Source organism: Scyliorhinus torazame, chromosome 28 (assembly GCF_047496885.1).
Source record: "Scyliorhinus torazame isolate Kashiwa2021f chromosome 28, sScyTor2.1, whole genome shotgun sequence".
In the NCBI taxonomy this organism is placed as follows: Eukaryota; Metazoa; Chordata; class Chondrichthyes; order Carcharhiniformes; family Scyliorhinidae; genus Scyliorhinus; species Scyliorhinus torazame.
The window spans coordinates 38,167,061-38,194,803 of NC_092734.1; the positions used below are offsets into that span (position 1 = coordinate 38,167,061).

General features: G+C 58.6%; 1 protein-coding gene across 1 annotated transcript in view; it reads left to right on the forward strand.

Moving 5' to 3' along the window:
- LOC140403687 (annexin A7-like) overlaps positions 1 to 27,743 on the forward strand; it is a 90,568-nt gene that overhangs the window by 43,313 nt on the left and 19,512 nt on the right. The window contains exons 7-9 of the mRNA XM_072491858.1: positions 5,402 to 5,496; positions 9,054 to 9,167; positions 20,868 to 21,038. Of these exons, the coding sequence (XP_072347959.1) occupies positions 5,402 to 5,496; positions 9,054 to 9,167; positions 20,868 to 21,038 (380 nt within the window). The remainder of the gene's footprint in view (positions 1 to 5,401; positions 5,497 to 9,053; positions 9,168 to 20,867; positions 21,039 to 27,743) is intronic.

The following is a 27,743-nucleotide window of genomic DNA, read 5'->3' on the forward strand; positions in this document are numbered from 1 at the left end:
TGGGGTGTGAGAGGCAGAGTGAGATTAGACTGTGGGATATGAAAGGGTTTGGCGAATGAGCAGGAAAGTGGGATTAGACTGTGGGATATTAAAGGGTTTGGGGAGTGAGGCAAAGTGAGATTACACTGGGATATTAAAGGGTTTGGGGAGTGAGGCAGAGTGAGATTTGACTGGGATATTAAAGGGTTTGGGGAGTGAGAGGCAGAGTGAGATTAGACTGGGATATTAAAGGGTTTGGGGAGTGAGAGGCAGAGTGAGATTAGACTGGGATATTAAAGGGTTTGGGGAGTGAGAGGCAGAGTGAGATTAGACTGGGATATTAAAGGGTTTGGGGAGTGAGAGGCAGAGTGAGATTAGACTGGGATATTAAAGGGTTTGGGGTGTGAGGCAGAGTGAGATTAGACTGGGATATTAAAGTGTTTGGGGTGTGAGGCAGAGTGAGATTACACTGGGATATTAAAGGGTTTGGGGAGTGAGTGGCAGAGTGAGATTAGACTGGGATATTAAAGTGTTTGGGGTGTGAGAGGCAGAGTGAGATTAGACTGTGGGATATTAAACGGCTTGGTGAGTGAGGCAGAGTGAGATTAGACTGTGGGATATTAAAGGGCTTGGGGAGTGAGGCAGAGTGAGATTAGACTGGGATATTCAAGGGTTTGGGGAGTGAGAGGCAGAGTGAGATTAGACTGGGATATGAAAGGGTTTGGGGAATGAGGCAGAGTGAGATTAGACTGGGATATTAAAGGGTTTGGGGTGTGAGAGGCAGACTGAGATTAGGCTGGGATATTTAAGGGTTTGGGGAGTGAGGCAGAGTGAGATTAGACTGGGATATTAAAGGGTTTGGGGTGTGAGAGGCAGAGTGAGATTAGACTGGGATATTAAAGGGTTTGGGGAGTGAGGCAGAGTGAGATTAGACTGGGATATTAAAGGGTTTGGGGTGTGAGAGGCAGAGTGAGATTAGACTGTGGGATATTAAAGGGTTTGGGGTGTGAGAGGCAGAGTGAGATTAGACTGGGATATTCAAGGGTTTGGGGAGTGAGACGCAGAGTGAGATTAGACTGGGATATTAAAGGGTTTAGGGAGTGAGAGGCAGAGTGAGATTAGACTGGGATATTAAAGGGTTTGGTGTGTGAGAGGCAGAGTGAGATTAGACTGTGGGATATTAAAGGGTTTGGGGAGTGAGGCAGAGTGAGATTAGACTGGGATATTAAAGTGTTTGGGGTGAGTGGCAGAGTGAGATTAGACTGGGATATTAAAGGGTTTGGGGAGTGAAGCAGAGTGAGATTAGACTGGGATATTAAAGGGTTTGGAGAGTGAGGCAGATTGAGATTAGACTGTGCGATATTAAAGGGTTTGGGGAGTGAGGCAGAGTGTGATTAGACTGGGATATTAAAGGGTTTGGAGTGTGAGAGGCAGAGTGAGATTAGACTGGGATATTAAAGGGTTTGGGGAGTGAGGCAGAGTGAGATTAGACTGTGGGATATTAAAGGGTTTGGGGAGTGAGGCAGAGTGAGATTAGACTGGGATATTAATGTGTTTGGGGAGTGAGGCAGAGTGAGATTAGACTGGGATATTAAAGGGCTTGGGGAGTGAGGCAGAGTGAGATTAGACTGGGATATTAAAGGGTTTGGGGTGTGAGGCAGAGTGAGATTAGACTGGGATATTAAAGGGTTTGGGGAGTGAGGCAGAGTGAGATTAGACTGGGATATTAAAGGGTTTGGGGTGAGTGGCAGAGTGAGATTAGACTGTGGGATATTAAAGGGTTTGGGGAGTGAGGCAGAGTGAGATTAGACTGGGATATTAAAGGGTTTGGGGTGTGAGGCAGAGTGAGATTAGACTGGGATATTAATGGGTTTGGGGTGTGAGTGGCAGAGTGAGATTAGACTGGGATATTAAAGGGTTTGGGGAGTGAGGCAGAGTGAGATTAGACTGTGGGATATTAAAGGGTTTGGGGAATGAGAGGCAGAGTGAGATTAGACTGGGATATTAAAGGGTTTGGGGAGTGAGGCAGAGTGAGGTTAGACTCTGGGATATTAAAGGGTTTGGGGAGTGAGGCAGAGTGAGATTAGACTGGGATATGAAAGGGTTTGGGGAGTGAGGCAGAGTGAGATTAGACTGGGATATTAAAGGGTTTGGGGAGTGAGAGGCAGGGTGAGATTAGACTGTGGGATATTAAAGGGTTTGGGGAGTGAGGCAGAGTGAGATTAGACTGTGGGATATGAAAGTGTTTGGGGAGTGAGGCAGAGTGAGATTAGACTGGGATATTAAAGGGTTTGGGGAATGAGAGGCAGAGTGAGATTAGACTGGGATATTAAAGGGTTTGGGGAGTGAGGCAGAGTGAGATTAGACTGGGATATTAAAGGGTTTGGGGAGTGAGGCAGAGTGAGATTAGACTGGGGTATTAAAGGGTTTGGGGAGTCAGGCAGAGTGAGATTAGACTGGGATATTAAAGGGTTTGGGGAGTGAGGCAGAGTGAGATTAGACTGGGATATTAATGGGTTTGGGGTGTGAGTGGCAGAGTGAGATTAGACTGGGATATTAAAGGGTTTGGGGAGTGAGGCAGAGTGAGATTAGACTGGGATATTAAAGGGTTTGGGGTGTGAGAGGCAGAGTGAGATTAGACTGGGATATTAAAGGGTTTGGGGTGTGAGAGGCAGAGTGAGATTAGACTGGGATATTAAAGGGTTTGGGGTGTGAGAGGCAGAGTGAGATTAGACTGTGGGATATGAAAGGGTTTGGGGAGTGAGGCAGAGTGAGATTAGACTGGGATATTAAAGGGTTTGGGGAGTGAGGCAGAGTGAGATTAGACTGGGGTATTAAAGGGTTTGGGGAGTGAGGCAGAGTGAGATTAGACTGGGGTATTAAAAGGTTTGGGGAGTGAGGCAGAGTGAGATTTGACTGGGGTATTAAAGGGTTTGGGGAGTGAGGCAGAGTGAGATTAGACTGGGATATTAAAGGGTTTGGGGAGTGAGGCAGAGTGAGATTAGACTGGGATATTAAGGGTTTGGGGAGTGAGGCAGAGTGAGAATAGACTGGGGTATTAAAGGGTTTGCGGAGTGAGGCAGAGTGAGATTAGACTGGGATATTAAAGGGTTTGGGGAGTGAGGCAGAGTGAGATTAGACTGGGATATTAAAGGGTTTGGGTAGTGAGGCAGAGTGAGATTAGACTGGGGTATTAAAGGGTTTGGGGAGTGAGGCAGAGTGAGATTAGACTGTGGGGTATTAAAGGGTTTGGGGAGTGAGGCAGAGTGAGATTAGACTGGGATATTAAAGGGTTTGAGGTGTGAGAGGCAGAGTGAGATTAGACTGTGGGGTATTCAAGGGTTTGGGGAGTGAGAGGCAGAGTGAGATTAGACTGGGATATTAAAGGGTTTGGGGTGTGAGAGGCAGAGTGAGATTAGACTGGGATATTAAAGGGTTTGGGGAGTGAGGCAGAGTGAGATTCGACTGTGGGATATTAAGGTTTGGGGAGTGAGGCAGAGTGAGATTAGACTGGGATATTAAAGGGTTTGGGGAGTGAGGCAGAGTGAGATTCGACTGTAGGATATTAAGGTTTGGGGAGTGAGGCAGAGTGAGATTAGACTGGGATATTAAAGGGCTTGGGGAGTGAGGCTGAGTGAGATTAGACTGTGGGATATTAAAGGGTTTGGTGTGTGAGAGGCAGAGTGAGATTAGACTGTGGGATATTAAAGGGTTTGGGGAGTGAGAGGCAGAGTGAGATTAGACTGGGATATTAAAGGGTTTGGGGAGTGAGGCAGAGTGAGATTAGACTGTGGGATATTAAAGGGTTTGGGGAGTGAGAGGCAGAGTGAGATTAGACTGGGATATTAAAGGGTTTGGGGAGTGAGAGGCAGAGTGAGATTAGACTGGGATATTAAAGGGTTTGGGGTGTGAGAGGCAGAGTGAGATTAGACTGTGGGATATTAAAGGGTTTGGGGTGTGAGAGGCAGAGTGAGATTAGACTGGGATATTCAAGGGTTTGGGGAGTGAGACGCAGAGTGAGATTACACTGGGATATTAAAGGGTTTGGGGAGTGAGGCAGAGTGAGATTCGACTGTGGGATATTAAGGTTTGGGGAGTGAGGCAGAGTGAGATTAGACTGGGATATTAAAGGGCTTGGGGAGTGAGGCTGAGTGAGATTAGACTGTGGGATATTAAAGGGTTTGGTGTGTGAGAGGCAGAGTGAGATTAGACTGTGGGATATTAAAGGGTTTGGGGAGTGAGAGGCAGAGTGAGATTAGACTGGGATATTAAAGGGTTTGGGGAGTGAGGCAGAGTGAGATTAGACTGTGGGATATTAAAGGGTTTGGGGAGTGAGAGGCAGAGTGAGATTAGACTGGGATATTAAAGGGTTTGGGGAGTGAGAGGCAGAGTGAGATTAGACTGGGATATTAAAGGGTTTGGGGAGTGAGAGGCAGAGTGAGATTAGACTGTGGGGTATTAAAGGGTTTGGGGTGTGAGAGGCAGAGTGAGATTAGACTGTCGGGTATTAAAGGGTTTGGGGTGTGAGAGGCAGAGTGAGATTAGACTGTGGGATATGAAAGGGTTTGGCGAATGAGCAGGAAAGTGGGATTAGACTGTGGGATATTAAAGGGTTTGGGGAGTGAGGCAAAGTGAGATTACACTGGGATATTAAAGGGTTTGGGGAGTGAGGCAGAGTGAGATTTGACTGGGATATTAAAGGGTTTGGGGAGTGAGAGGCAGAGTGAGATTAGACTGGGATATTAAAGGGTTTGGGGAGTGAGAGGCAGAGTGAGATTAGACTGGGATATTAAAGGGTTTGGGGAGTGAGAGGCAGAGTGAGATTAGACTGGGATATTAAAGGGTTTGGGGAGTGAGAGGCAGAGTGAGATTAGACTGGGATATTAAAGGGTTTGGGGTGTGAGGCAGAGTGAGATTAGACTGGGATATTAAAGTGTTTGGGGTGTGAGGCAGAGTGAGATTACACTGGGATATTAAAGGGTTTGGGGAGTGAGTGGCAGAGTGAGATTAGACTGGGATATTAAAGTGTTTGGGGTGTGAGAGGCAGAGTGAGATTAGACTGTGGGATATGAAAGGGTTTGGCGAATGAGCAGGAAAGTGGGATTAGACTGTGGGATATTAAAGGGTTTGGGGAGTGAGGCAGAGTGAGATTAGACTGTGGGGTATTAAAGGGTTTGGGGTGTGAGAGGCAGAGTGAGATTAGACTGTGGGATATGAAAGGGTTTGGCGAATGAGCAGGAAAGTGGGATTAGACTGGGTGAAAAATGAAGCAAGCAGTTAGCACAGACATGCCAAATGGGCTAATTCTCTGGAAAATTATAAATTGCCTGATGTTATTTGAAACATGTTACCAGCTGACCGCTAAATCAGTTGTTTTGTTCTTGGTGAAGACATATCACAATGCACTAACTTCCCTGCACAGGGACCAATGAACAAGCAATAATTGACATTGTCGCCAACCGCTCAAATGATCAAAGACAGAAGATCAAATTGGCTTTCAAGACCCTCTACGGCAAGGTGAGTTCAGAGAGTCTGCAACAGGCGTGGATTCACATTGTCCTTTCTTGTACCAAAGACCGCTCCGACTCCCACTAGGTTGAATTCCACACACACTGACTCTCACTGGGATACAGTTCCATACACACTGACTCTCACTGGGATACAGTCCCACACGCACTGACTCTCTCGGGTACAGTTCCACACACACTGATTCTCACTAGGATACAGTTCCACACACACTGACTCTCACTGGGGTACAGTTCCACACACACTGACTCTCACTGGGATACAGTCCCACACACACTGACTCTCACTGGGGTACAGTCCCACACACACTGACTCTCACTGGGATACAGTTCCACACACACTGACTCTCACTGGGATACAGTCCCACACACACTGACTCTCACTGGGGTACAGTCCCCCACACACTGATTCTCACTGGGATACAGTCCCACACACACTGACTCTCACTGGGATACAGTCCCACACACACTGACTCTCACTGGGGTACAGTCTCACACACACTGACTCTCACTGGGATACAGTTCCACACACACTGACTCTCACTGGGGTACAGTTCCACACACACTGACTCTCACTGGGGTACGGGTTCCACACACACTGACTCTCACTGGGATACAGTTCCACACACACTGATTCTCACTGGGGCACAGTCCCACACACACTGACTCTCACTGGGGTACGGGTTCCACACACACTGACTCTCACTGGGATTCAGTTCCATACACACTGACTCTCACTGGGATACAGTTCCACACACACTGACTCTCACTGGGGTACGGGTTCCACACACACTGACTCTCACTGGGGTACGGGTTCCACACACACTGACTCTCACTGGGGTACGGGTTCCACACACACTGACTCTCACTGGGATACAGTTCCACACACACTGACTCTCACTGGGATACAGTTCCACACACACTGACTCTCACTGGGGCACAGTTCCACACACACTGACTCTCACTGGGGTACGGGTTTCACACACACTGACTCTCACTCGGGTACGGGTTCCACACACACTGACTCTCCCTGGGATACAGTTCCACGCACACTGACTCTCCCTGGGATACAGTTCCACACACACTGACTCTCACTGGAATACAGATCCACACACACTGACTCTCACTGGGGTACAGTTCCACACACACTGACTCTCACTGGGATACAGTTCCACACACACTGACTCTCACTGGGATACAGTTCCCCACACACTGACTCACACTGGGGTACGGGTCCTACACACACTGACTCTCACTGGGGTACGGGTTTCACACACACTGACTCTCACTGGGGTACGGGTTCCACACACGCTGACTCTCTCGGGTACAGTTCCACACACACTGACTCTCACTGGGATACAGTTCCACACACACTGACTCTCACTGGGATACAGTTCCCCACACACTGACTCTCAGTGAGGTACAGTTCCCCACACACTGACTCTCACTGGGATACAGTTCCACACACACTGACTCTCACTGGGGTACGGGTCCTACACACACTGACTCTCACTGGGGTACGGGTTCCACACACACTGACTCTCACTGGGATACAGTTCCACACACACTGACTCTCACTGCGGTACGGGTCCCACACACACTGACTCTCACTGGGGTACGGGTTCCACACACGCTGACTCTCTCGGGTACAGTTCCACACACACTGACTCTCACTGGGATACAGTTCCACACACACTGACTCTCACTGGGATACAGTTCCACACACTGACTATAACCGGGATACAGCTCCACACACACTGACTCTAACCGGGATACAGTTCCCCACACACTGACTCTCACTGGGATACAGTTCCACACACACTGACTCTCACTGGGATACAGTTCCACACACACTGACTCTAACCGGGGTACAGTTCCCCACACACTGACTCTCACTGGGATACAGTTCCACACACACTGACTCTCACTGGGATACAGTTCCACACACACTGACTCTCACTGGGATACAGTTCCACACACTGACTATAACCGGGATACAGCTCCACACACACTGACTCTCACTGGGATACAGTTCCACACACTGACTCACACTGGGGTACGGGTCCTACACACACTGACTCTCACTGGGGTACGGGTTCCACACACACTGACTCTCACTGGGATACAGTTCCACACACACTGACTCTCACTGGGGTACGGGTCCCACACACACTGACTCTCACTGGGGTACGGGTCCTACACACACTGACTCTCACTGGGGTACGGGTTCCACACACACTGACTCTCACTGGGATACAGTTCCACACACACTGACTCTCACTGGGGTACGGGTCCCACACACACTGACTCTCACTGGGGTACGGGTTCCACACACACTGACTCTCACTGGGGTACGGGTTTCACACACACTGACTCTCACTGGGGTACGGGTTCCACACACACCCTGACTCTCACTGGGGTACAGTTCCACACACACCCTGACTCTCACTGGGGTACAGTTCCACACACACACTGACTCTCACTGGGGTACAGTTCCACACACACACTGACTCTCACTGGGGTACAGTTCCACACACACTGACTCTCACTGGGGTACAGTTCTACACACACTGTCTCTCACTGGGTACAATGTGCCCCATTGGCGCAGTCACAGGTGGCAACGCGAAGCATGAATGTTTATGTTTTGTTGTCCTGGTTATCAGCCGAAGCTCGCTGATGTGTTAACTTTGCACAGACTGTATTACATTTGAACCTTGCCCGTTGGTCTAATCTTGTGCTGTATTGGACACATTCGATACATTACCGGCGTTCAAAAGGCACCTCGACAAACACATGGAGAGGATGAGTATAGAGGGATACGGCACTTGGAAGTGCTGAGAGTTTTGGCCAAGAGTGGTATCATGACCGGTACAGGAGGATCGAAGGGCCTGTTCCTGTGCTGTTTTGGTCTTTGTTCTTCGTACCTTTATCTGTACATCCACCTGGGGGAGAGGGACTGGGTGGGGGGGGGAGGGGGGTAACTGGCATTCTACATTGGGAAATTTCACTGCTGCAAATGTTTCAGAGTGTTTCACAAACCATGACTTGCTTTTAATTGAAAGGACTTTTGTTATAAAGACACAGTCACACCCAAAAACAGCCGTGTGTGCAAGAATAGTTAACTCCTTATTACTGGCGTTTGTTGTGGGAGGAATGTTGGCTTGGAAATTGGGAGATATCTGTTTTTATGTATTCTTATGCAGGTAAAATGGGCATTAGTTTAACCACACATCCCGCCCATCAGGAAGAGAGCACCCCGTCAGTGAACGTTCAGCCGGGAATACCTGCTTCACGTGGGGATTGACCCCACAACCGTCTGACTCTGAGGTCACAGTGTCAAGGCGCAGCCAAGGCTAATACTGATTGGATGTTGAAGTAAAATTAAAATGTTGACATTCGGAACAACACCTGTCGCTGTTGACCCTGGGGAGCTGCTTCTATTTTGCCTAAAGTTGAGTCAATGCCTGGGCGTCATGCGCACGCTGACGTCCATTCTGCCATTGTCCTGTTACTGACAGACAGCCCTCTTGTGAATTTTATTTGTTTAAGGATTTGATCAAAGACCTGAAATCCGAACTCAGTGGGAACATGGAGGAAATCATCCTTGCCCTCTTCAAGCCCACCACTTACTACGATGCCTGGAGCCTGAGGAAAGCAATGGAGGTACTGTTGACTATATCGCTGTTTGGTGAACTCTTATCAGTGCACTTGAGAAAATGCACTGAATGCCAAGATGCTTATCACAAAACACAACTCCAATTATTCTGTTCAGTGACAGCTCATTCGTAATGTCTGCGCTAATTAATGAATTGGTTCTCCTTTCGCTAATTATCCCCAGGATTCTCTCCACTCACCACATCCCTCAATTTGTCCTCTCTTCGATAACTTGTCTTTTGAAACTATTTAATATTACCTGTTTCGTCCGTCTCCCTGCTCTCAATATTATCCTTCTGGTTTTAAAAGAAGGGTCAGGCCAAACTCTCCTCTTGTGTAGAGGAGTAATGATCACTGAGCAGAGCTGTCCATTTATGGTGCCAGTGGTCTTCGGAGCAAAAGGGGAGCTGTTTGTGAGTTCCTGGTTAGGTTGGGGAGGGGCTTGAGAACAAGGGGTTTGGACTTGGAGGAGATGAGGTATAGGGAGAACTGCGGGGTGGTGGGTGGAGACATACTCGACCAATGGAGTGGGACTGGGTGTGGTACTCACTGGAAAATGCAGTTGGGTGGCCGCCTACCGAGCTGACAGCCACTGGACGGAGCTTTGAGACGAAGGACTCCGCGAGCATTGAAGAGAGCTCCCAATTGTCCCTCTTTGATTTATGAGGATTTAGCAGTGAAGTAGGGGACGCACTCTCTGGTTGTCCCGGCCAGATGTGATGGTGAATGAACTAGGCCAGGTGTTTAGAATCCAGGGGGTGGGATTCTCCTTCGGCCAAAGCTGGGACGCGAAACGCGATTGGGCAGGGAATCGGTTCTGACACTGAAATCGCATTGGGCGCCGATTTCACGCCAAATCGCAATTATCCGTCGCCTCGACAGCGGCGTCAATGCGTTCCAGAACGTATCGTAAACACCGTTTGCATATCTTAACGTAAGGTGGGGTTACGGGGATGGAGGAAGTGTGGGGATAGGGTGGGGGTGTGGGCTTAGGTGGGGTGCTCTTTCCAAGGGCCGGTGCAGACTCGATGGGCCGAATGGCCTCCTTCTGCACTGTAAATTCTGTGAATCTTTAGCGGGTCTGGTAGTCTCCGCCTCCGATGGGCCGAGTTCCCAACGGCACGGTTCACTTGTGCTTTTAAAGATTGTGAAATCGGCGTGGTGGCTGCTGAGGGAGAGAGAGGGGGGTATGGAAAGGTCCAACATGGCCATAGTTTGCTGACAATTGTGCTGATAGCTGGGGGACTTCTGCCAGGGCTGGAGGGAGTAACGGGGAGGGGTGCTGTACGGTCAGGGTGGGCAGGCACAGAGCTCCATTGCCGTGGATTGCCAGGCAGTCAGGTAGCTGTGCACGCTGCTGACTGCTCACTGTGAATTCCGGGCCACGGGTCGTATGGGTGTCCCCCAGGTCACCCATCAGCGGGATGGGCACACTCCACTGCAAGCAGTGCTCCCTTGTTGGCTGGGATGAGTGTGTGCGGGGAGTGAAGTGTGTATGTGCGGCTGGGATGAGTGTGTGTGGGGAGTGTAATGTGTGTGTGTGGCTGGGATGAGTGTGTGCGGGGAGTGTAATGTGTATGTGCGGCTGCAGCTTGTCCGCCTCCCGAGTGCCAATCACGGACCCGGCCAATTCCGCACCGTTTCCCATTGCAATCAACAGTCGCTGAATCGGTCCAGATTCGGCGCCAGATTTGCTGCCGTGGAAGTCCACGAAACCTGCCCCGCCATTAACACTTTGTCTCAGGAACGGAGAACCCAGCCCATGGTCTTCAGACTGGATCACAATAGGAGAGAAGGGATGAGAGACGAGAGCAGGTAAAGAAGTCAATGGTAGAGTAAGGGGAGCATTTGGGCAGCTGAGTGATGGAAATTATATTGTGTGGGGAGGAGGGCTAGGGGGAGGCGAAGTCTGAATGTGAGACAGTGAGCGGTGGGGCAGGGGGGTTGCGGTGGGGCAGGGGGGTTGCGGTGGGGCAGGGGGGGGAGCGGTAGGGCAGGGGGGGGAGCGGTAGGGCAGGGGGGGGAGCGGTCGGGCAGGGGGGGGAGCGGTCGGGCAGGGGGGGGAGCGGTGGGACAGGGGGGAGCGGTGGGACGGGGAGGGAGCGGTGGGACGGGGGGGGGGGGGGAGCGGTGGGGGAGGGGAGCGGTAGGGGGTGCGGGGGGGGCATGGTGGAACACGATGGGGCAGGGGGGGAGGGGGTGCGGTTGGGGAGGGGGAGCGGTGGGGGATGGGGGGGAGCGGTGGGGGAGGGGGGGGAGGGGGGGAGCGGTGGGGCGGGGGAAGCGTTCGGGCGGGACGGGGGCAGTTGTGGGACAGGGGGAGAGCGGTGGGACCGAGGGGGAGAGCGCTCAGATACCTTGCCCATCCACAGCAATCCGTGAGCCAGTAACTGAGTATTCCTTTACACACATTCATGCGATGCGTGTGTGGCTGTCATTTATCCCCCATCTGGAGTTGCCTTTGAGAAGGTGGTGGTGGGCGAGATTCTGCTTTCAAAGCAGTTCTGCTACAGCAGAGTGTCTGACTTCACTGTGGGCCGACCAGACCAGGCAGGACAAGTGGACTTCCTTCCCCAGAGCACATTCGTCAACCCAGTGGGTTTTGGTGACAATTGGTAGTTTCACAGTGACTCTAACTGAGCCTTGCTTTTTATCTCTGATTTATTTTAATTAACCAAATTTAAAGTCCTCTGCTGCATGGTTGGATTTGCTCTCATGTTTGTGGATCATTATTCCAGAGCACTGGATTCTTATAACCAGTGATATAAGAATCAATGCACTACCATTCGTATAGCACGTGGAGCAGGCAAAGGAGCCAGTCCCCCTTGCTGCACATTGTCCCAGTTGTGATGAATAAAGGAATTTCAGATATATTGGGCCCAATCTAACCAAATGGGAGCAGAGTCCCTTCGCGAGCACCATTAGCCACGTGTTTGGGGACCAGTACTGAATGACGCTAGCCCGACGTCTCTTGAGGTGAAGGGGAATAGATACCAAGGCCTCGGTTACCTCAGGGAGCTGCATATTAAAGTGAGACCAACTGACCTGAGTTGCATTTTGTTTGGGTGGAGATAAAGACAGTGGTTAGTATTGTTTCATTGTATTAGCATTGTTTAACTGCTAATTGAAAGCTATTGTCTTTGGGCGGCACGGTGGCATAGCGGTTAGCACTGCTGCCTCACAGCGCATGGGGCCCGGGTTTGATTCCTTGTTGGGTCACTGTCTGTGCGGAGTCTGCACGTTCTCCCCGTGTCTGCGTGGGTTTCCTCCGGGTGCTCCGGTAATATAGTGTCGACTCTATTCAACGCCTTTGCTCCACTACAAGTAAAAAAGAGTTTAACTCTGTGAGCATTAGCACCCATTGTACGTAGGCCTGTCTGGATTTCCAAAAGGCGTTAAATAAAGACCCCAGGCTGCAGGGTGCCTGCTAACTGTTGGGAATGGATGACCAATTTGATTCCGGGTCGAAGCTCAGCACTTGTTTGAGGCGTGGTATGAGGGCAGGCGCAGTGCTGAATGAGGCGCTCCCTGGGTCAGTGTTGAGACCAAATTGATGTCAGTGAGTCAATCTCGAACCAAGTCACGGTGGCACAGTGGCACTGCTGCCTCACAGTGCCAGGGACCCGGGTGCAATTCCGGCCTTGGGTGACTGTGCGGAGTCTGCACCTTCTCCCCGTGTGTGCGTGGGTTTCCTTAGGGTGCACCGGTTTCCTCCCACAGTATAAAGGTTAGGTGGATTGGCCGAGATCAATTGCCCTTAGTGACCAAATAGGGTAGGTGCGGTTACCAGGTTACGGGGATAGGGTGGAAGCATGGACTTAAGTAGGGTACTCTCTCCAAGGGCTGGTGCAGACCCGATGGGCTGAATGGCCTCCTTCTGCACTGTAATTTCTATGATCAAGTTGGTCGGATTGCAGATGCAAACTCTTGAGGAAGAGCTGTGGAAATGGAGGAAGCAGCTCAGAATTTGCAGGAGTTGAGTGAGCAGAGCTGTGGTCGATGGGATTTAATCCAGGCAAACGTCCGGGGTATGTGGAGAAAGCAGCGTGGGCATTTCTGAACGATAGTATGACGTTGCTAAGAGTCCATGTTCATCAAAGCCAATCGAATGTTGGTTGTCCTTTGGGCCTGAATCAGAAGGTGGCACTGATGGCTCTGGGCTCTTAACTCGGGAGTGCCGAACTGGCTACATTAAAAGTGCCTCCGGTCTTGAGCTGAGAGAGTAGGGGGGCCGTGCTCTCAATAACAATCCAGTGACCTGAGCTGCGAAGTAAAAACATGTGGAAGTTGTTAGGACAGCATTGAGCGTCTCTGTGATGCATTCTGCAGTCAAATAGTCTGCCAGCTTTTCCAGTCCAGGCTCTCAAAAAAGCGTGTGTTTGGGTGGGGGGGGGGGTTTAGCTCTGAAGAAATTTCCATTTCACAAAATGATCAAAGGAATCTTAAACATAGGAGTCATTTCTACACAATCGTACAGAAGACTTGGAGCTGCATGGAGCCACACCCTCTTTGCCTGACCTCCTCCAACATATTCCCCTGCGGTTAGTTTTGCTGTTGCAGGAAACGGAACAGGAATTTCTGCTTCCTCATCTGAATCTCTTTGACTTGTTATTGAAGCTGAGACTTGGGTTTTATTGTCTGCCTTTAAATTTTAAACTGAAGCTTGTTAAAGAAACCAACTGCGTTGTATAACCGTCCCGCTGCTGCCACATATACACGACGCTGCACATTTGAAGATGGCAATTGTCAGACAGCTCAGTGTTGAAAGCCTGTCTGTGTCCACACCCAGGCTGAGCTCACTGTGCCGGTTCCTGCAGCTGCACTGGGTGGCGGTTTGGAAATGTTTGTGTGGAAAATGGGAGACACCAAGTGCTGGTTTTAATTTAAATCCCTTAATTTAAGGTTTTTCTTCTCTTTTAAAAGAACACACCCATAGAACATAGAACGATACAGCGCAGTACAGGCCCTTCGGCCCACGATGTTGCACCGAAACAAAAGCCATCTAACCTACACTATGCCATTATCATCCATATGTTTATCCAATAAACTTTTAAATGCCCTCAATGTTGGCGAGTTCACTACTGTTGCAGGTAGGGCATTCCACGGCCTCACCACTCTTTGCGTAAAGAACCTACCTCTGACCTCTGTCCTTTATCTATTACCCCTCAGTTTAAAGCTATGTCCCCTCATGCTAGCCATTTCCATCCGCGGGAGAAGGCTCGCACTGTCCACCCTATCTAACCCCCTGATCATTTTGTATGCCTCTATTAAGTCTCCTCTTAACCTTCTTCTCTCTAACAAAAACAACCTCAAGTCCATCAGCCTTTCCTCATAAGATTTTCCCTCCATACCAGGCAACATCCTGGTAAATCTCCTCTGCACCCGCTCCAAAGCTTCCACGTCCTTCCTATAATGCGGTGACCAGAACTGTACGCAATACTCCAAATGCGGCCGTACCAGAGTTTTGTACAGCTGCAACATGACCTCCTGACTCCAGAACTCAATCCCTCTACCAATAAAGGCCAACACTCCATAGGCCTTCTTCACAACCCTATCAACCTGGGTGGCAACTTTCAGGGATCTATGTACATGGACACCTTGATCCCTCTGCTCATCCACACTTCCAAGAACTTTACCATTAGCCAAATATTCCGCATTCCTGTTATTCCTTCCAAAGTGAATCACCTCACACTTCTCTACATTAAACTCCATTTGCCACCTCTCAGCCCAGCTCTGCAGCTTATCTATGTCCCTCTGTAACCTGCTACATCCTTCCGCACGGTCGACAACACCACCGACTTTAGTGTCGTCTGCAAATTTACTCACCCACCCTTCTGCGCCCTCCTCTAGGTCATTGATAAAAATGACAAACAGCAACGGCCCCAGAACAGATCCTTGTGGTACGCCACTTGTAACTGAACTCCATTCTGAACATTTCCCATCAACCACTTCATCAACTGTCTTCTTTCAGCTCGCCAGTTTCTGATCCACATCTCTAAATCACCCTCAATCCCCAGCCTCTGTATTTTCTGCAATAGCCTACCGTGGGGAACCTTATCAAACGCTTTACTGAAATCCATATACACCACATCAACTGCTCTACCCTCGTCTACCTGTTCAGTCACCTTCTCAAAGAACTCGATAAGGTTTGTGAGGCATGACCTACCCGTCACAAAGCCATGCTGACTATCCCTGATCATATTATTCCTATCTAGATGATTATAAATCTTGTCTCTTATAATCCCCTCCAAGACTTTACCCACAACAGACGTGAGGCTCACCGGTCTATATTTGCCGGGGTTGTCTCTACTCCCCTTCTTGAACAAAGGGACTACATTTGCTATCCTCCAGTCCTCTGGCACTATTCCTGTAGCCAATGATGACATAAAAATCAAAGCCAAAGGCCCAGCAATCTCTTCCCTGGCTTCCCAGAGAATCCTAGGATAAATCCCATCAGGCCCCGGGGACTTATCTATTTTCAGCCTGTCCAGAATTGCCAACACCTCTTCCCTACGTACCTCAATGCCATCTATTCTAATAGCCTGGGTCTCAGCATTCTCCTCCACAACATTATCTTTTTCCTGAGTGAATACTGACAAAAAATATTCATTTAGTATCTCGCCTATCTCTTCAGACACCACACACAACTTCCCATCCCTGTCCTTGACTGGTCCTACTCTTACCCTAGTCATTCTTTTATTCCTGACATACCCATAGAAAGCTTTTGGGTTTTCCTTGATCCTTCCTGCCAAATACTTCTCATGTCCCCTCCTTGCTCGTCTTAGCTCTCTCTTTAGATCCTTCCTCGCTACCTTGTAACTATCAATCGCCCCAACTGAAACTTCACACCTCATCTTCACATAGGCCTCCTTCTTCCTCTTAACAAGAGATTCCACTTGTTTGGTAAACCACGGTTCCCTCGCTCTACGCCTTCCTCCCTGCCTGACCGGTACATACTTATCAAGAACACGCAGTAGCTGTTCCTTGAACAAGCTCCACTTATCCAGTGTGCCCAACACTTGCAGCCTACTTCTCCAACCTATCCCCCCCAAGTCATGTCTAATGGCATCATAATTGCCCTTCCCCCAGCTATAACTCTTGCCCTGCAGTGTATACTTATCCCTTTCCATCACTAACGTAAACGTCACCGAATTGTGGTCACTGTCCCCAAAGTGCTCTCCTACCTCCAAATCTAACACCTGGCCTGGTTCATTACCCAAAACCAAATCCAAAGTGGCCTCGCCTCTTGTTGGCCTGTCAACATATTGTGTCAGGAAACCATCCTGCACACATTGTACAAAAAACGACCCATCTAATGTACTCGAACTATATATTTTCCAGTCAATATTTGGAAAGTTAAAGTCTCCCATAATAACTACCCTGTTACTTTCGCTCTTATCCAGAATCATCTTCGCCATCCTTTCCTCTTCATCCCTAGAACTATTTGGAGGCCTATAGAAAACTCCCAACAGGGTGACTTCTCCTTTCCTGTTTCTAACCTCAGCCCATACTACCTCGGAAGAAGAGTCCCCATCTAGCATCCTCTCCGCCACCGTAATACTGTTCTTGACTAGCAGCGCCACACCTCCCCCTCTTTTGCCTCCTTCTCTGAGCTTACTAAAACACCTAAACCCCGGAACCTGCAACATCCATTCCTGTCCCTGCTCTATCCATGTCGCCGAAATGGCCACAACATCGAAGTCCCAGGTACCAACCCATGCTGCCAGTTCCCCTACCTTATTTTCGTATACTCCTGGCATTGAAGTAGACACACTTCAAACCACCTACCTGAACACTGGCCCCCTCCTGCGAAGTCAAATCTGTGCTCCTGACCTCTATACTCTCATTCTCCCGTACCCTAAAACTACAATCCAGGTTCCCATGCCCCTGCTGCATTAGTTTAAACCCCCCCCCCCCCCCAAAAGAGCACTAACAAATCTCCCCCACAGGATATTTGTGCCCCTCAGGTTCAGATGTAGACTATCCTGTCTGTAGAGGTCCCACCTGCCCCAGAAAGAGCCCCAGTTATCCAGAAATCTGAATCCCTCCCACCTGCACCATCCCTGTAGCCACGTGTTTAATTGCTCTCTCTCCCTATTCCTCATCTCATTATCACGTGGCACGGGCAACAACCCAGAGATAACAACTCTGTTTGTTCTCGTTCTGAGCTTCCATCCTAGCTCCCTGAAAGCCTGCCTGACATCCTTGTCCCCTTTCCTACCTATGTCGTTAGTGCCAATGTGGACCACGACTTGGGGCTGCTCCCCCTCCCCCTTCAGGACCCGGAAAACACGATCCGAGACATCACGTACCCTTGCACCTGGGAGGCAACATACCAAACGTGAGTCTCTCTCGCTCCCACAAAATCTCCTATCCGTGCCCCTGACTATAGAGTCCCCAATTACTAATGCTCTGCTCCTCTCCCCCCTTCCCTTCTGAGCAACAGGGACAGACTCCGTGCCAGAGGCTCGTACCCCATGGCTTACCCCTGGTAAGTCGTCCCCCTCACAAGTATCCAAAGCGGTATACTTGTTTCTCAGGGGAATGACCGCAGGGGATCCCTGCACTGACTGCTTCTTCCCAGTCCCTCTTACAGTTACCCTCTCCACCAGAATTTATTGGGGTGGGGGGGAACACGACACCTTTCCAGAAGTCCGCGGGTCGAACTTCCGGTTCCGGGTCGAACTTTCGGTTCCCGCCTTAAAAAATCAAATCAAAAATAAAACAGAAAAGAAGATCAGAAACGGGACCAGGTAAGTGTTTTAAACTGAAATACTCACCTACCGGCAGCCGCTTCACGCCGCTCCCGCCGAAATTCTAAGTGCTGCTCCTGCAAGGTAAGTGATTTTAAACTCAAATACTCACCCTGGGAGTGTTTGATGGGGACAGTGTAGAGGGAGCTTTACTCTGTATCTAACCCCGTGCTGTACCTGTCCTGGGAGTGTTTGATGGGGACAGTGTAGAGGGAGCTTTACTCTGTATCTAACCCCGTGCTGTACCTGTCCTGGGAGTGTTTGATGGGGACAGTGTAGAGGGAGCTTTACTCTGTGCCTAACCCCGTGCTGTACGTGTCCTGGGAGTGTTTGATGGGGACAGTGTAGAGGGAGCTTTACTCTGTATCTAACCCCGTGCTGTACCTGTCCTGGGAGTGTTTGATGGGGACAGTGTAGAGGGAGCTTTACTCTGTGTCTAACCCCGTGCTGTACCTGTCCTGGGAGTGTTTGATGGGGACAGTGTCGAGGGAGCTTTACTCTGTATCTAACTCCGTGCTGTACCTGTCCTGGGAGTGTTTGATGGGGACAGTGTAGAGGGAGCTTTACTCTGTGTCTAACCCCGTGCTGTACCTGTCCTGGGAGTGTTTGATGGGGACAGTGTAGAGGGAGCTTTACTCTGTATCTAACCCCGTGCTGTACCTGTCCTGGGCGTGTTTGATGGGGACAGTGTAGAGGGAACTTTACTCTGTATCTAACCCCGTGCTGTACCTGTCCTGGGAGTGTTTGATGGGGACAGTGTAGAGGGAGCTTTATTCTGTATCTAACCCCATGCTGTACCTGTCCTGGGAGTGTTTGATGGGGACAGTGTAGAGGGGGCTTTACACTGTATCTAACCCCGTGCTGTCCCTGTCCTGGGAGTGTTTGATGGGGACAGTGTAGAGGGAGCTTTACTCTGTATCTAACCCCGTGCTGTACCTGTCCTGGGAGTGTTTGATGGGGACAGTGTAGAGGGAGCTTTACTCTGTATCTAACCCCGTGCTGTACCTGTCCTGGGAGTGTTTGATGGGGACAGTGTAGAGGGAGCTTTACTCTGTATCTAACCCCGTGCTGTACCTGTCCTGGGAGTGTTTGATGGGGACAGTGTAGAGGGAACTTTACTCTGTACCTAACCCCGTGCTGTACCTGCCCTGGGAGTGTTTGATGGGGACAGTGTAGTGGGAGCTTTACTCTGTATCTAACCCCGTGCTGTACCTGTCCTGGGAGTGTTTGATGGGGACAGTGTAGAGGGAGCTTGTCTCTGTATCTAACCCCGTGCTGTACCTTTCCTGGGAGTGTTTGATGGGGACAGAGGGAGCTTTACTCTGTATCTAAAAAGAGCTGCAAGGCTTTTGGGGGATGGGCCGCGTGGAGTGGGGACGATTTGGATAACGTCCCGTGGCTGATGTTGAATCTGGCAATCCTCTGGTAGCAAATCAGTAAACGTTAAGCAAGAACTCGCTTTCTGACACTATCGCACGTTGCTGAGTCTGATGGGGAATGGCCGCGACATCAAACCATGTCCACCCCACTGTGCTGGCTGTAAAACATGCCACGACACTGATCAGGGAGTTTCCTCGTGCAGTGCTGGCCACTTATCCCTTGGCCAACTGAGCGAAAGACACAGATTTGACCACATTGCCGTTTCTGTGAAGCTTCTATTAAATCCCTGTGTTTGTAATGATATATAAAGCAAGAAGAATCTGTCAGCTGAGATATCCTGGGGAAAGACTTTCTATCGATGCAAGTTCTTTATTGCCTGCTTAAAGTATCAGAACACTACCTCCATCGCTCCACAAAAATAAAGTCAGCAGGAACGTCTCCTTTGACAGACAGAGTTGTTTAAACGCCTGTAATTTAACTGAATGTTTTATTCTTGCTGGTATCCAGTGATGACTCTGTTATCTACCTTTCCCTAATTCATGCAAAATAAAATAGGGTTATAAATTGAGATGCCTTTATAAATGATTAGGTATGAGTAATTCCCAAATGTGAAGGGGTCACTTCTGTTCGTTCGCTTTGACCAAACGAGGCCCTTCATGTGTGCGGCCTGCCGGGATTCCTGGCAGGGAGCCTGTTGTGATTTCGGTGTGAGGCTGATCGCTTTGCTCCCTGTTGGTACGAGCACTGCATTTCTACCTCTGTACCTTAGTAAGATATCTCTGCACCGCAGAGGTGCGTGGAAACTGAGTGTTGTATTTGTCTTGGGAAACATTTTAGTTGGCACTGACCCTGTTTTTGCTCAGGATTCATTTGTTCATGCTCCTTAACTGGAGTCGTTCCACAGAAACCAGACGCAATAATCCTGGCTGATTATTATGCTGACTCCCTCAGTGAGTGTCGGCCCTGGGACTTGGCCTGCTGTGTGGCAAGCACCATATTAATGAACAGTGCGAGACAATGTGGGACTCCTTCTCCGGCGATCACTCGCGAACTAGTGTCCACCTAGGAAACTCCGTGTTGCTGGTTGTGGGCTCTGTGAGTCATTGCGTGGCTGCGGAGTCCGATCCCAGAGCTGCAGCTCGGCAGGTATTTCCGGGGGGTGGGATCGGTCCTTGGACTCGTGATCGCTGGTTTTCCTTTCTCGGGCTCCTTTTCCAGGCCTCCTCTTGCCGTCTAGTGTTCTCGAAGAATTGTGTCCCTTCAATCTGGAGGTTCCTCCATGTAGGTCATCTCTTCTGAGGAACAATATGCTGATTGACCCTCTGGGGAGGGGAGGTGGGGCGAAAGTTGCAATGTCTGTTTGGAACTCAAAACACATGGATAGGATGGGTAAGAGGGATACGGCACAAGGAAGTGCTGAGGGTTTTGGCAACAGTTGGTATGACCGGTACAGGCTTGGAGGGCCGAAGGGCCTGTTCCTGTCCTGTATTGTTCCTGGTGCCCATCCCAGCCACACCACCTCACATCAAAGAAACAATTAGACCTGACTTCTTTTGCTTTCCCTCATGTCCCACAGGGAGCTGGAACACAAGATCGGGTCCTCATTGAGATCCTTTGCACCAGGAATAACCAGGAAATCCGGGACATTGTACGCTGTTACAAGGACGAGATGGGCCGGGATTTGGAGAAGGATTTGAAGAAGGATACAAGTGGCCATTTCAAGAGATTACTCATCTCCATGTCCCAGGTCAGTGATTGGACGGTAGTGCAAAAATCACCTGGGGTGACCAATGGCTATTCTGATTGTACTGTGTGTGCAGAGAGTAAATGCGACCGGTCCCGACGGCCCCCCCGCTCCCCCTCCCCCTCCTCCTGACCTGCTCCCTGGCCTCGAGCTTGTTCCCAGGACACCGGGAGCGCGAGTAGTGTCAGGAGGCTGTGCATGTGGGATGCGGCATCCACAGGATGTACCACTGAAGGTGTTGGGCCTCCCTCCCAATGTGCTTCAGCGTTCAGCTCAACAACATTGGAGCAGGAGTCAGCCATTCGGCCCATCGAACCTGCTCTGCCATCCAACTGGATCCCAGCAGATCACCTGCCTCAACTTCCCGCACTATCCCTGTGTCCCTTGATGCCATTGGTATTGAGAAATCTGTTGGCCTCTGCATTGAATAAACTCAGTGACTGATTCTCCACAATCCACTTGGGTCGAGAATTCCAAAGATTCACCACCCTCTGAGTGAAGAGATTCCACCTCAACTCTGTGTGAAATGGTCTGCCCCGCCCGCCCCCCTCTGCCCCGCCCGCCCCCTCTGCCCCGCCCGCCCCCTCTGCCCCGCCTGCCCCCTCTGCCCCGCCCGCCCCGCCCGCCCCCCTCTGCCCCGCCCGCCCCCTCTGCCCGCCCGCCCCCTCTGCCCGCCCGCCCCCTCTGCCCGCCCGCCCCCTCTGCCCGCCCGCCCCCTCTGCCCGCCCGCCCCCTCTGCCCCGCCCGCCCCCTCTGCCCCGCCCGCCCCCTCTGCCCCGCCCGCCCCCTCTGCCCCGCCCGCCCCCTCTGCCCCGCCCGCCCCCTCTGCCCCGCCCGCCCCCTCTGCCCGCCCGCCCCCTCTGCCCACCCGCCCCCTCTGCCCCCCGCGCCCCCCCTCTGCCCCCCGCGCCCCCCCCGCGCCCCCCCTCTGCCCCCCGCGCCCCCCCTCTGCCCCCCGCGCCCCCCCTCTGCCCCCCGCGCCCCCCCCTCTGCCCCCCGCCCCCCTTCTGCCCCCCCCGCCCCCCCCTCTGACCCCCCGCCCCCCCTCTGCCCCCCCCTCTCGCCCCCCCTGCCCCCGCCCCCCCCTCTGCCCACCGCGCCCCCTCTGCCCCCCCGCCCCCCCTCTGCACCCCGCGGCCCCCGGCGGCCCCCCCTCTGCCCCCGGCGCCCCCCCTCTGCCCCCTCTGCCCCCCCCGGCGCCCCCCCCTCTGCCCCCGGCGCCCCCCCCCTCTGCCCCCCGCGCCCCCCCCTCTGCCCCCCGCGCCCCCCCTCTGCCCCCCGCGCCCCCCCTCTGCCCCCCGCGCCCCCCCTCTGCCCCCCGCGCCCCCCCCTCTGCCCCCCGTGCCCCCCCTCTGCCCCCCGCGCCCCCCCTCTGCCCCCCGCGCCCCCCCTCTGCCCCCCGCGCCCCCCCTCTGCCACCCCCGCCCCCCCTCTGCCACCCCCGCCCCCCCTCTGCCACCCCCGCCCCCCCTTCTGCCCCCCCGCCCCCCCTCTCGCCCCCCTGCCCCCGCCCCCCCCTCTGCCCACCGCGCCCCCCCGCCCCCCGCCCCCCCCTGCCCCCCGCCCCCCCCTGCCCCCGGCGCCCCCCCCCTGCCCCCGGCGCCCCCCCCTCTGCCCCCGGCGCCCCCCATCTGCCCCCGGCGCCCCCCTCTGCCCCCGGCGCCCCCCCTCTGCCCCCGGCGCCCCCCCTCTGCCCCCGGCGCCCCCCCCTCTGCCCCCGGCGCCCCCCCTCTGCCCCCGGCGCCCCCCCTCTGCCCCCGGCGCCCCCCCTCTGCCCCCGGCGCCCCCCCTCTGCCCCCGGCGCCCCCCCTCTGCCCCCGGCGCCCCCCCTCTGCCCCCGGCGCCCCCCCCGCGCCCCCCCTCTGCCCCCCGCGCCCCCCCTCTGCCCCCCGCGCCCCCCCTCTGCCCCCCGCGCCCCCCCTCTGCCCCCCGCGCCCCCCCTCTGCCCCCCGCGCCCCCCCTCTGCCCCCCGCGCCCCCCCTCTGCCCCCCGCGCCCCCCCTCTGCCCCCCGCGCCCCCCCTCTGCCCCCCGCGCCCCCCCTCTGCCCCCCGCGCCCCCCCTCTGCCCCCCGCGCCCCCCCTCTGCCCCCCGCGCCCCCCCTCTGCCCCCCGCGCCCCCCCTCTGCCCCCCGCGCCCCCCCTCTGCCCCCCGCGCCCCCCCTCTGCCCCCCGCGCCCCCCTCTGCCCCCGCGCCCCCCCTGCCCCCCGCGCCCCCCTCTGCCCCCCGCGCCCCCCCTCTGCCCCCCGCGCCCCCCCTCTGCCCCCCGCGCCCCCCCTCTGCCCCCCGCGCCCCCCCTCTGCCCCCCGCGCCCCCCCTCTGCCCCCCGCGCCCCCCTCTGCCCCCCGCGCCCCCCTCTGCCCCCCGCGCCCACCCTCTGCCCCCCGCGCCCCCCCTCTGCCCCCCGCGCCCCCCCTCTGCCCCCCGCGCCCCCCCTCTGCCCCCCGCGCCCCTCGCGCCCCCCCTCTGCCCCCCGCGCCCCCCGCGCCCCCCCCTCTGCCCCCGCGCCCCCCCCTCTGCCCCCGCGCCCCCCTCTGCCCCCCGCGCCCCCCTCTGCCCCCCGCGCCCCCCCTCTGCCCCCCGCGCCCCCCCTCTGCCCCCCGCGCCCCCCCTCTGCCCCCCGCGCCCCCCCTCTGCCCCCCGCGCCCCCCTCTGCCCCCCGCGCCCCCCCTCTGCCCCCCGCGCCCCCCCTCTGCCCCCCGCGCCCCCCCTCTGCCCCCCGCGCCCCCCCTCTGCCCCCCGCGCCCCCCCTCTGCCCCCCGCGCCCCCCCGCGCCCCCCCTCTGCCCCCCGCGCCCCCCCTCTGCCCCCCGCGCCCCCCCTCTGCCCCCCGCGCCCCCCCTCTGCCCCCGCGCCCCCCCTCTGCCCCCCGCGCCCCCCCTCTGCCCCCCGCGCCCCCCCTCTGCCCCCCGCGCCCCCCCTCTGCCCCCCGCCCCCCCCTCTGCCCCCCGCCCCCCCCTCTGCCCCCGCGCCCCCCTCTGCCCCCGCGCCCCCCTCTGCCCCCCGCGCCCCTCCTTCTGCCCCCCGCGCCCCCCTCTGCCCCCCGCCTGCACCCCCCACCCCCCCGCGCCCCCCCCTCTGCCCCCCGCCCCCCCTCTGCCCCCCGCCCCCCCTCTGCCCCCCGCGCCCCCCTCTGCCACCCCCCCTCTGCCCCCCGCGCCCCCCTCTGCCACCCCCCTCTGCCCCCGCGCCCCCCTCTGCCCCCCGCCTGCACCCCCCACCCCCCCCGCGCCCCCCCCTCTGCCCTCCGCGCCCCCCTCTGCCCTCCGCGCCCCCCTCTGCCCCCCGCGCCCCCCTCTGCCCCCCGCGCCCCCCCTCTGCCCCCCGCGCCCCCCTCTGCCCCCCGCGCCCCCCTCTGCCCCCCGCGCCCCCCCTGCCCCCCGCGCCCCCCCCTGCCCCCCGCGCCCCCCCTGCCCCCCGCGCCCCCCCTCTGCCCCCCGCGCCCCCCTCTGCCCCCCGCGCCCCCCCTCTGCCCCCCGCGCCCCCCCTCTGCCCCCCGCGCCCCCCCTCTGCCCCCCGCGCCCCCCCTCTGCCCCCCGCGCCCCCCCTCTGCCCCCGGCCGCCCCCTCTGCCCCCGCGCCGCCCTCTGCCCCCCGCCTGCGCCCCCTGCGCCCCCCGCGCCCCCCCTCTGCCCTCCCCGTGCCCCCCGCGCCCCCCCCTCTGCCCCCCGCGTGCCCCCCCTCTGCCCCCCGCGCCCCCCCTCTGCCCCCCGCGCCCCCCCCTCTGCCCCCCGCGCCCCCCCCTCTGCCCCCCGCGCCCCCCCCTCTGCCCCCCGCGCCCCCCCTCTGCCCCCCGCGCCCCCCCTCTGCCCCCGCGCCCCCCCCTCTGCCCCCGCGCCCCCCCCTCTGCCCCCCGCGCCCCCCCTCTGCCCCCCGCACCCCCCCCTCTGCCCCCCGCGCCCCCCCCTCTGCCCCCGCGCCCCCCCCTCTGCCCCCCGCGCCCCCCCCTCTGCCCCCTGCGCCCCCCCCTCTGCCCCCCGGCCCCCCCTCTGCCCCCCGGCCCCCCCTCTGCCCCCCGGCCCCCCCTCTGCCCCCCGCCCCCCGCGCCCCCCCTCTGCCCCCCGGCCCCCCCCTCTGCCCCCCCTCTGCCCCCCGCGCCCCCCTCTGCCCCCCCTCTGCCCCCCGCGCACCCCCTCTGCCCCCCGCGCCCCCCGCGCCCCCCCCTCTGCCCCCCGCGCCCCCCCCCTCTGCCCCCCGCGCCCCCCCCTCTGCCCCCCGCGCCCCCCCCTCTGCCCCCCGCGCCCCCCCTCTGCCCCCCGCGCCCCCCCTCTGCCCCCCCGCGCCCCCCCTCTGCCCCCCCGGCCCCCCCCTCTGCCCCCCCTCTGCCCCCCGCGCCCCCCCTCTGCCCCCCGCGCACCCCCTCTGCCCCCCGCGCCCCCCCTCTGCCCCCCGCCCCCCGCGCCCCCCCCTCTGCCCCCCGCGCCCCCCCCTCTGCCCCCCGCGCCCCCCCCTCTGCCCCCCGCGCCCCCCCTCTGCCCCCCGCGCCCCCCCCTCTGCCCCCCCGCGCCCCCCCTCTGCCCCCCCGCGCCCCCCCTCTCCCCCCCGCGCCCCCCCTCTGCCCCCCGCGCCCCCCCCTCTGCCCCCCGCGCGCCCCCTCTGCCCCCCGCGCGCCCCCTCTGCCCCTCGCGCGCCCCTTCTGCCCCCCGCGCGCCCCTTCTGCCCCCCGCGCGCCCCTTCTGCCCCCCGCGCGCCCCTTCTGCCCCCCGCGCGCCCCTTCAGCCCCCCGCGCGCCCCTTCAGCCCCCCGCGCGCCCCTTCTGCCCCCCGCGCGCCCCCTCTGCCCCCCGCGCGCCCCCTCTGCCCCCCGCGCGCCCCCTCTGCCCCCCGCGCGCCCCCTCTGCCCCCCGCGCGCCCCCTCTGCCCCCCGCGCGCCCCCTCTGCCCCCCGCGCGCCCCCTCTGCCCCCCGCGCGCCCCCTCTGCCCCCCGCGCGCCCCCTCTGCCCCCCGCGCGCCCCCTCTGCCCCCCGCGCGCCCCCTCTGCCCCCCGCGCGCCCCCTCTGCCCCCCGCGCGCCCCCTCTGCCCCCCGCGCGCCCCCTCTGCCCCCCGCGCGCCCCCTCTGCCCCCCGCGCGCCCCCTCTGCCCCCCGCGCGCCCCCTCTGCCCCCCCGCGCGCCCCCTCTGCCCCCCGCGCGCCCCCTCTGCCCCCCGCGCGCCCCCTCTGCCCCCCGCGCGCCCCCTCTGCCCCCCGCGCGCCCCCTCTGCCCCCCGCGCGCCCCCTCTGCCCCCCGCGCGCCCCCTCTGCCCCCCCGCGCGCCCCCTCTGCCCCCCGCGCGCCCCCCTCTGCCCCCCGCGCGCCCCCTCTGCCCCCCGCGCGCCCCCTCTGCCCCCCGCGCGCCCCCTCTGCCCCCCGCGCGCCCCCTCTGCCCCCCGCGCGCCCCCTCTGCCCCCCGCGCGCCCCCTCTGCCCCCCGCGCGCCCCCTCTGCCCCCCGCGCGCCCCCTCTGCCCCCCGCGCGCCCCCTCTGCCCCCCGCGCGCCCCCTCTGCCCCCCGCGCGCCCCCTCTGCCCCCCGCGCGCCCCCTCTGCCCCCCGCGCGCCCCCTCTGCCCCCCGCGCGCCCCCTCTGCCCCCCGCGCGCCCCCTCTGCCCCCCGCGCGCCCCCTCTGCCCCCCGCGCGCCCCCTCTGCCCCCCGCGCGCCCCCTCTGCCCCCCGCGCGCCCCCCTCTGCCCCCCGCGCGCCCCCTCTGCCCCCCGCGCGCCCCCTCTGCCCCCCGCGCGCCCCCTCTGCCCCCCGCGCGCCCCCTCTGGCCCCCGCGCGCCCCCTCTGGCCCCCGCGCGCCCCCTCTGGCCCCCGCGCGCCCCCCTCTGCCCCCCGCGCGCCCCCTCTGCCCCCCGCGCGCCCCCTCTGCCCCCCGCGCGCCCCCTCTGCCCCCCGCGCGCCCCCTCTGCCCCCCGCGCGCCCCCTCTGGCCCCCGCGCGCCCCCTCTGGCCCCCGCGCGCCCCCTCTGGCCCCCGCGCGCCCCCTCTGCCCCCCGCGCGCCCCCTCTGCCCCCCGCGCGCCCCCTCTGCCCCCCGCGCCCCCCCTCTGCCCCCGCCCCCCCCCTCTGCCCCCGCCCCCCCCCCTCTGCCCCGGCCCCCCCCCCTCTGCCCCCGGCCCCCCCCCCTCTGCCCCCGGCCCCCCCCCCTCTGCCCCCGGCCCCCCCCCCTCTGCCTCCCGGCCCCCCCCCCTCTGCCTCCCGGCCCCCCCCCTCCTCTGCCTCCCGGCCCCCCCCTCCTCTGCCCCCCGCCCCTCCTCTGCCCCCCGCCCCTCCTCTGCCCCCCGCCCCTCCTCTGCCCCCCGCCCCTCCTCTGCCCCCCGCCCCTCCTCTGCCCCCCGCCCCTCCTCTGCCCCCCGCCCCTCCTCTGCCCCCCGCCCCTCCTCTGCCCCCCGCCCCTCCTCTGCCCCCCGCCCCTCCTCTGCCCCCCGCCCCTCCTCTGCCCCCCGCCCCTCCTCTGCCCCCCGCCCCTCCTCTGCCCCCCGCCCCTCCTCTGCCCCCCGCCCCTCCTCTGCCCTCTGCCCCCCGCCCCTCCTCTGCCCTCTGCCCCCCGCCCCTCCTCTGCCCTCTGCCCCCCGCCCCTCCTCTGCCCCCCGCCCCTCCTCTGCCCCCCGCCCCTCCTCTGCCCCCGCCCCTCCTCTGCCCCCCGCCCCTCCTCTGCCCCCCGCCCCTCCTCTGCCCCCGCCCCTCCTCTGCCCCCGCCCCTCCTCTGCCCCCGCCCCTCCTCTGCCCCCGCCCCTC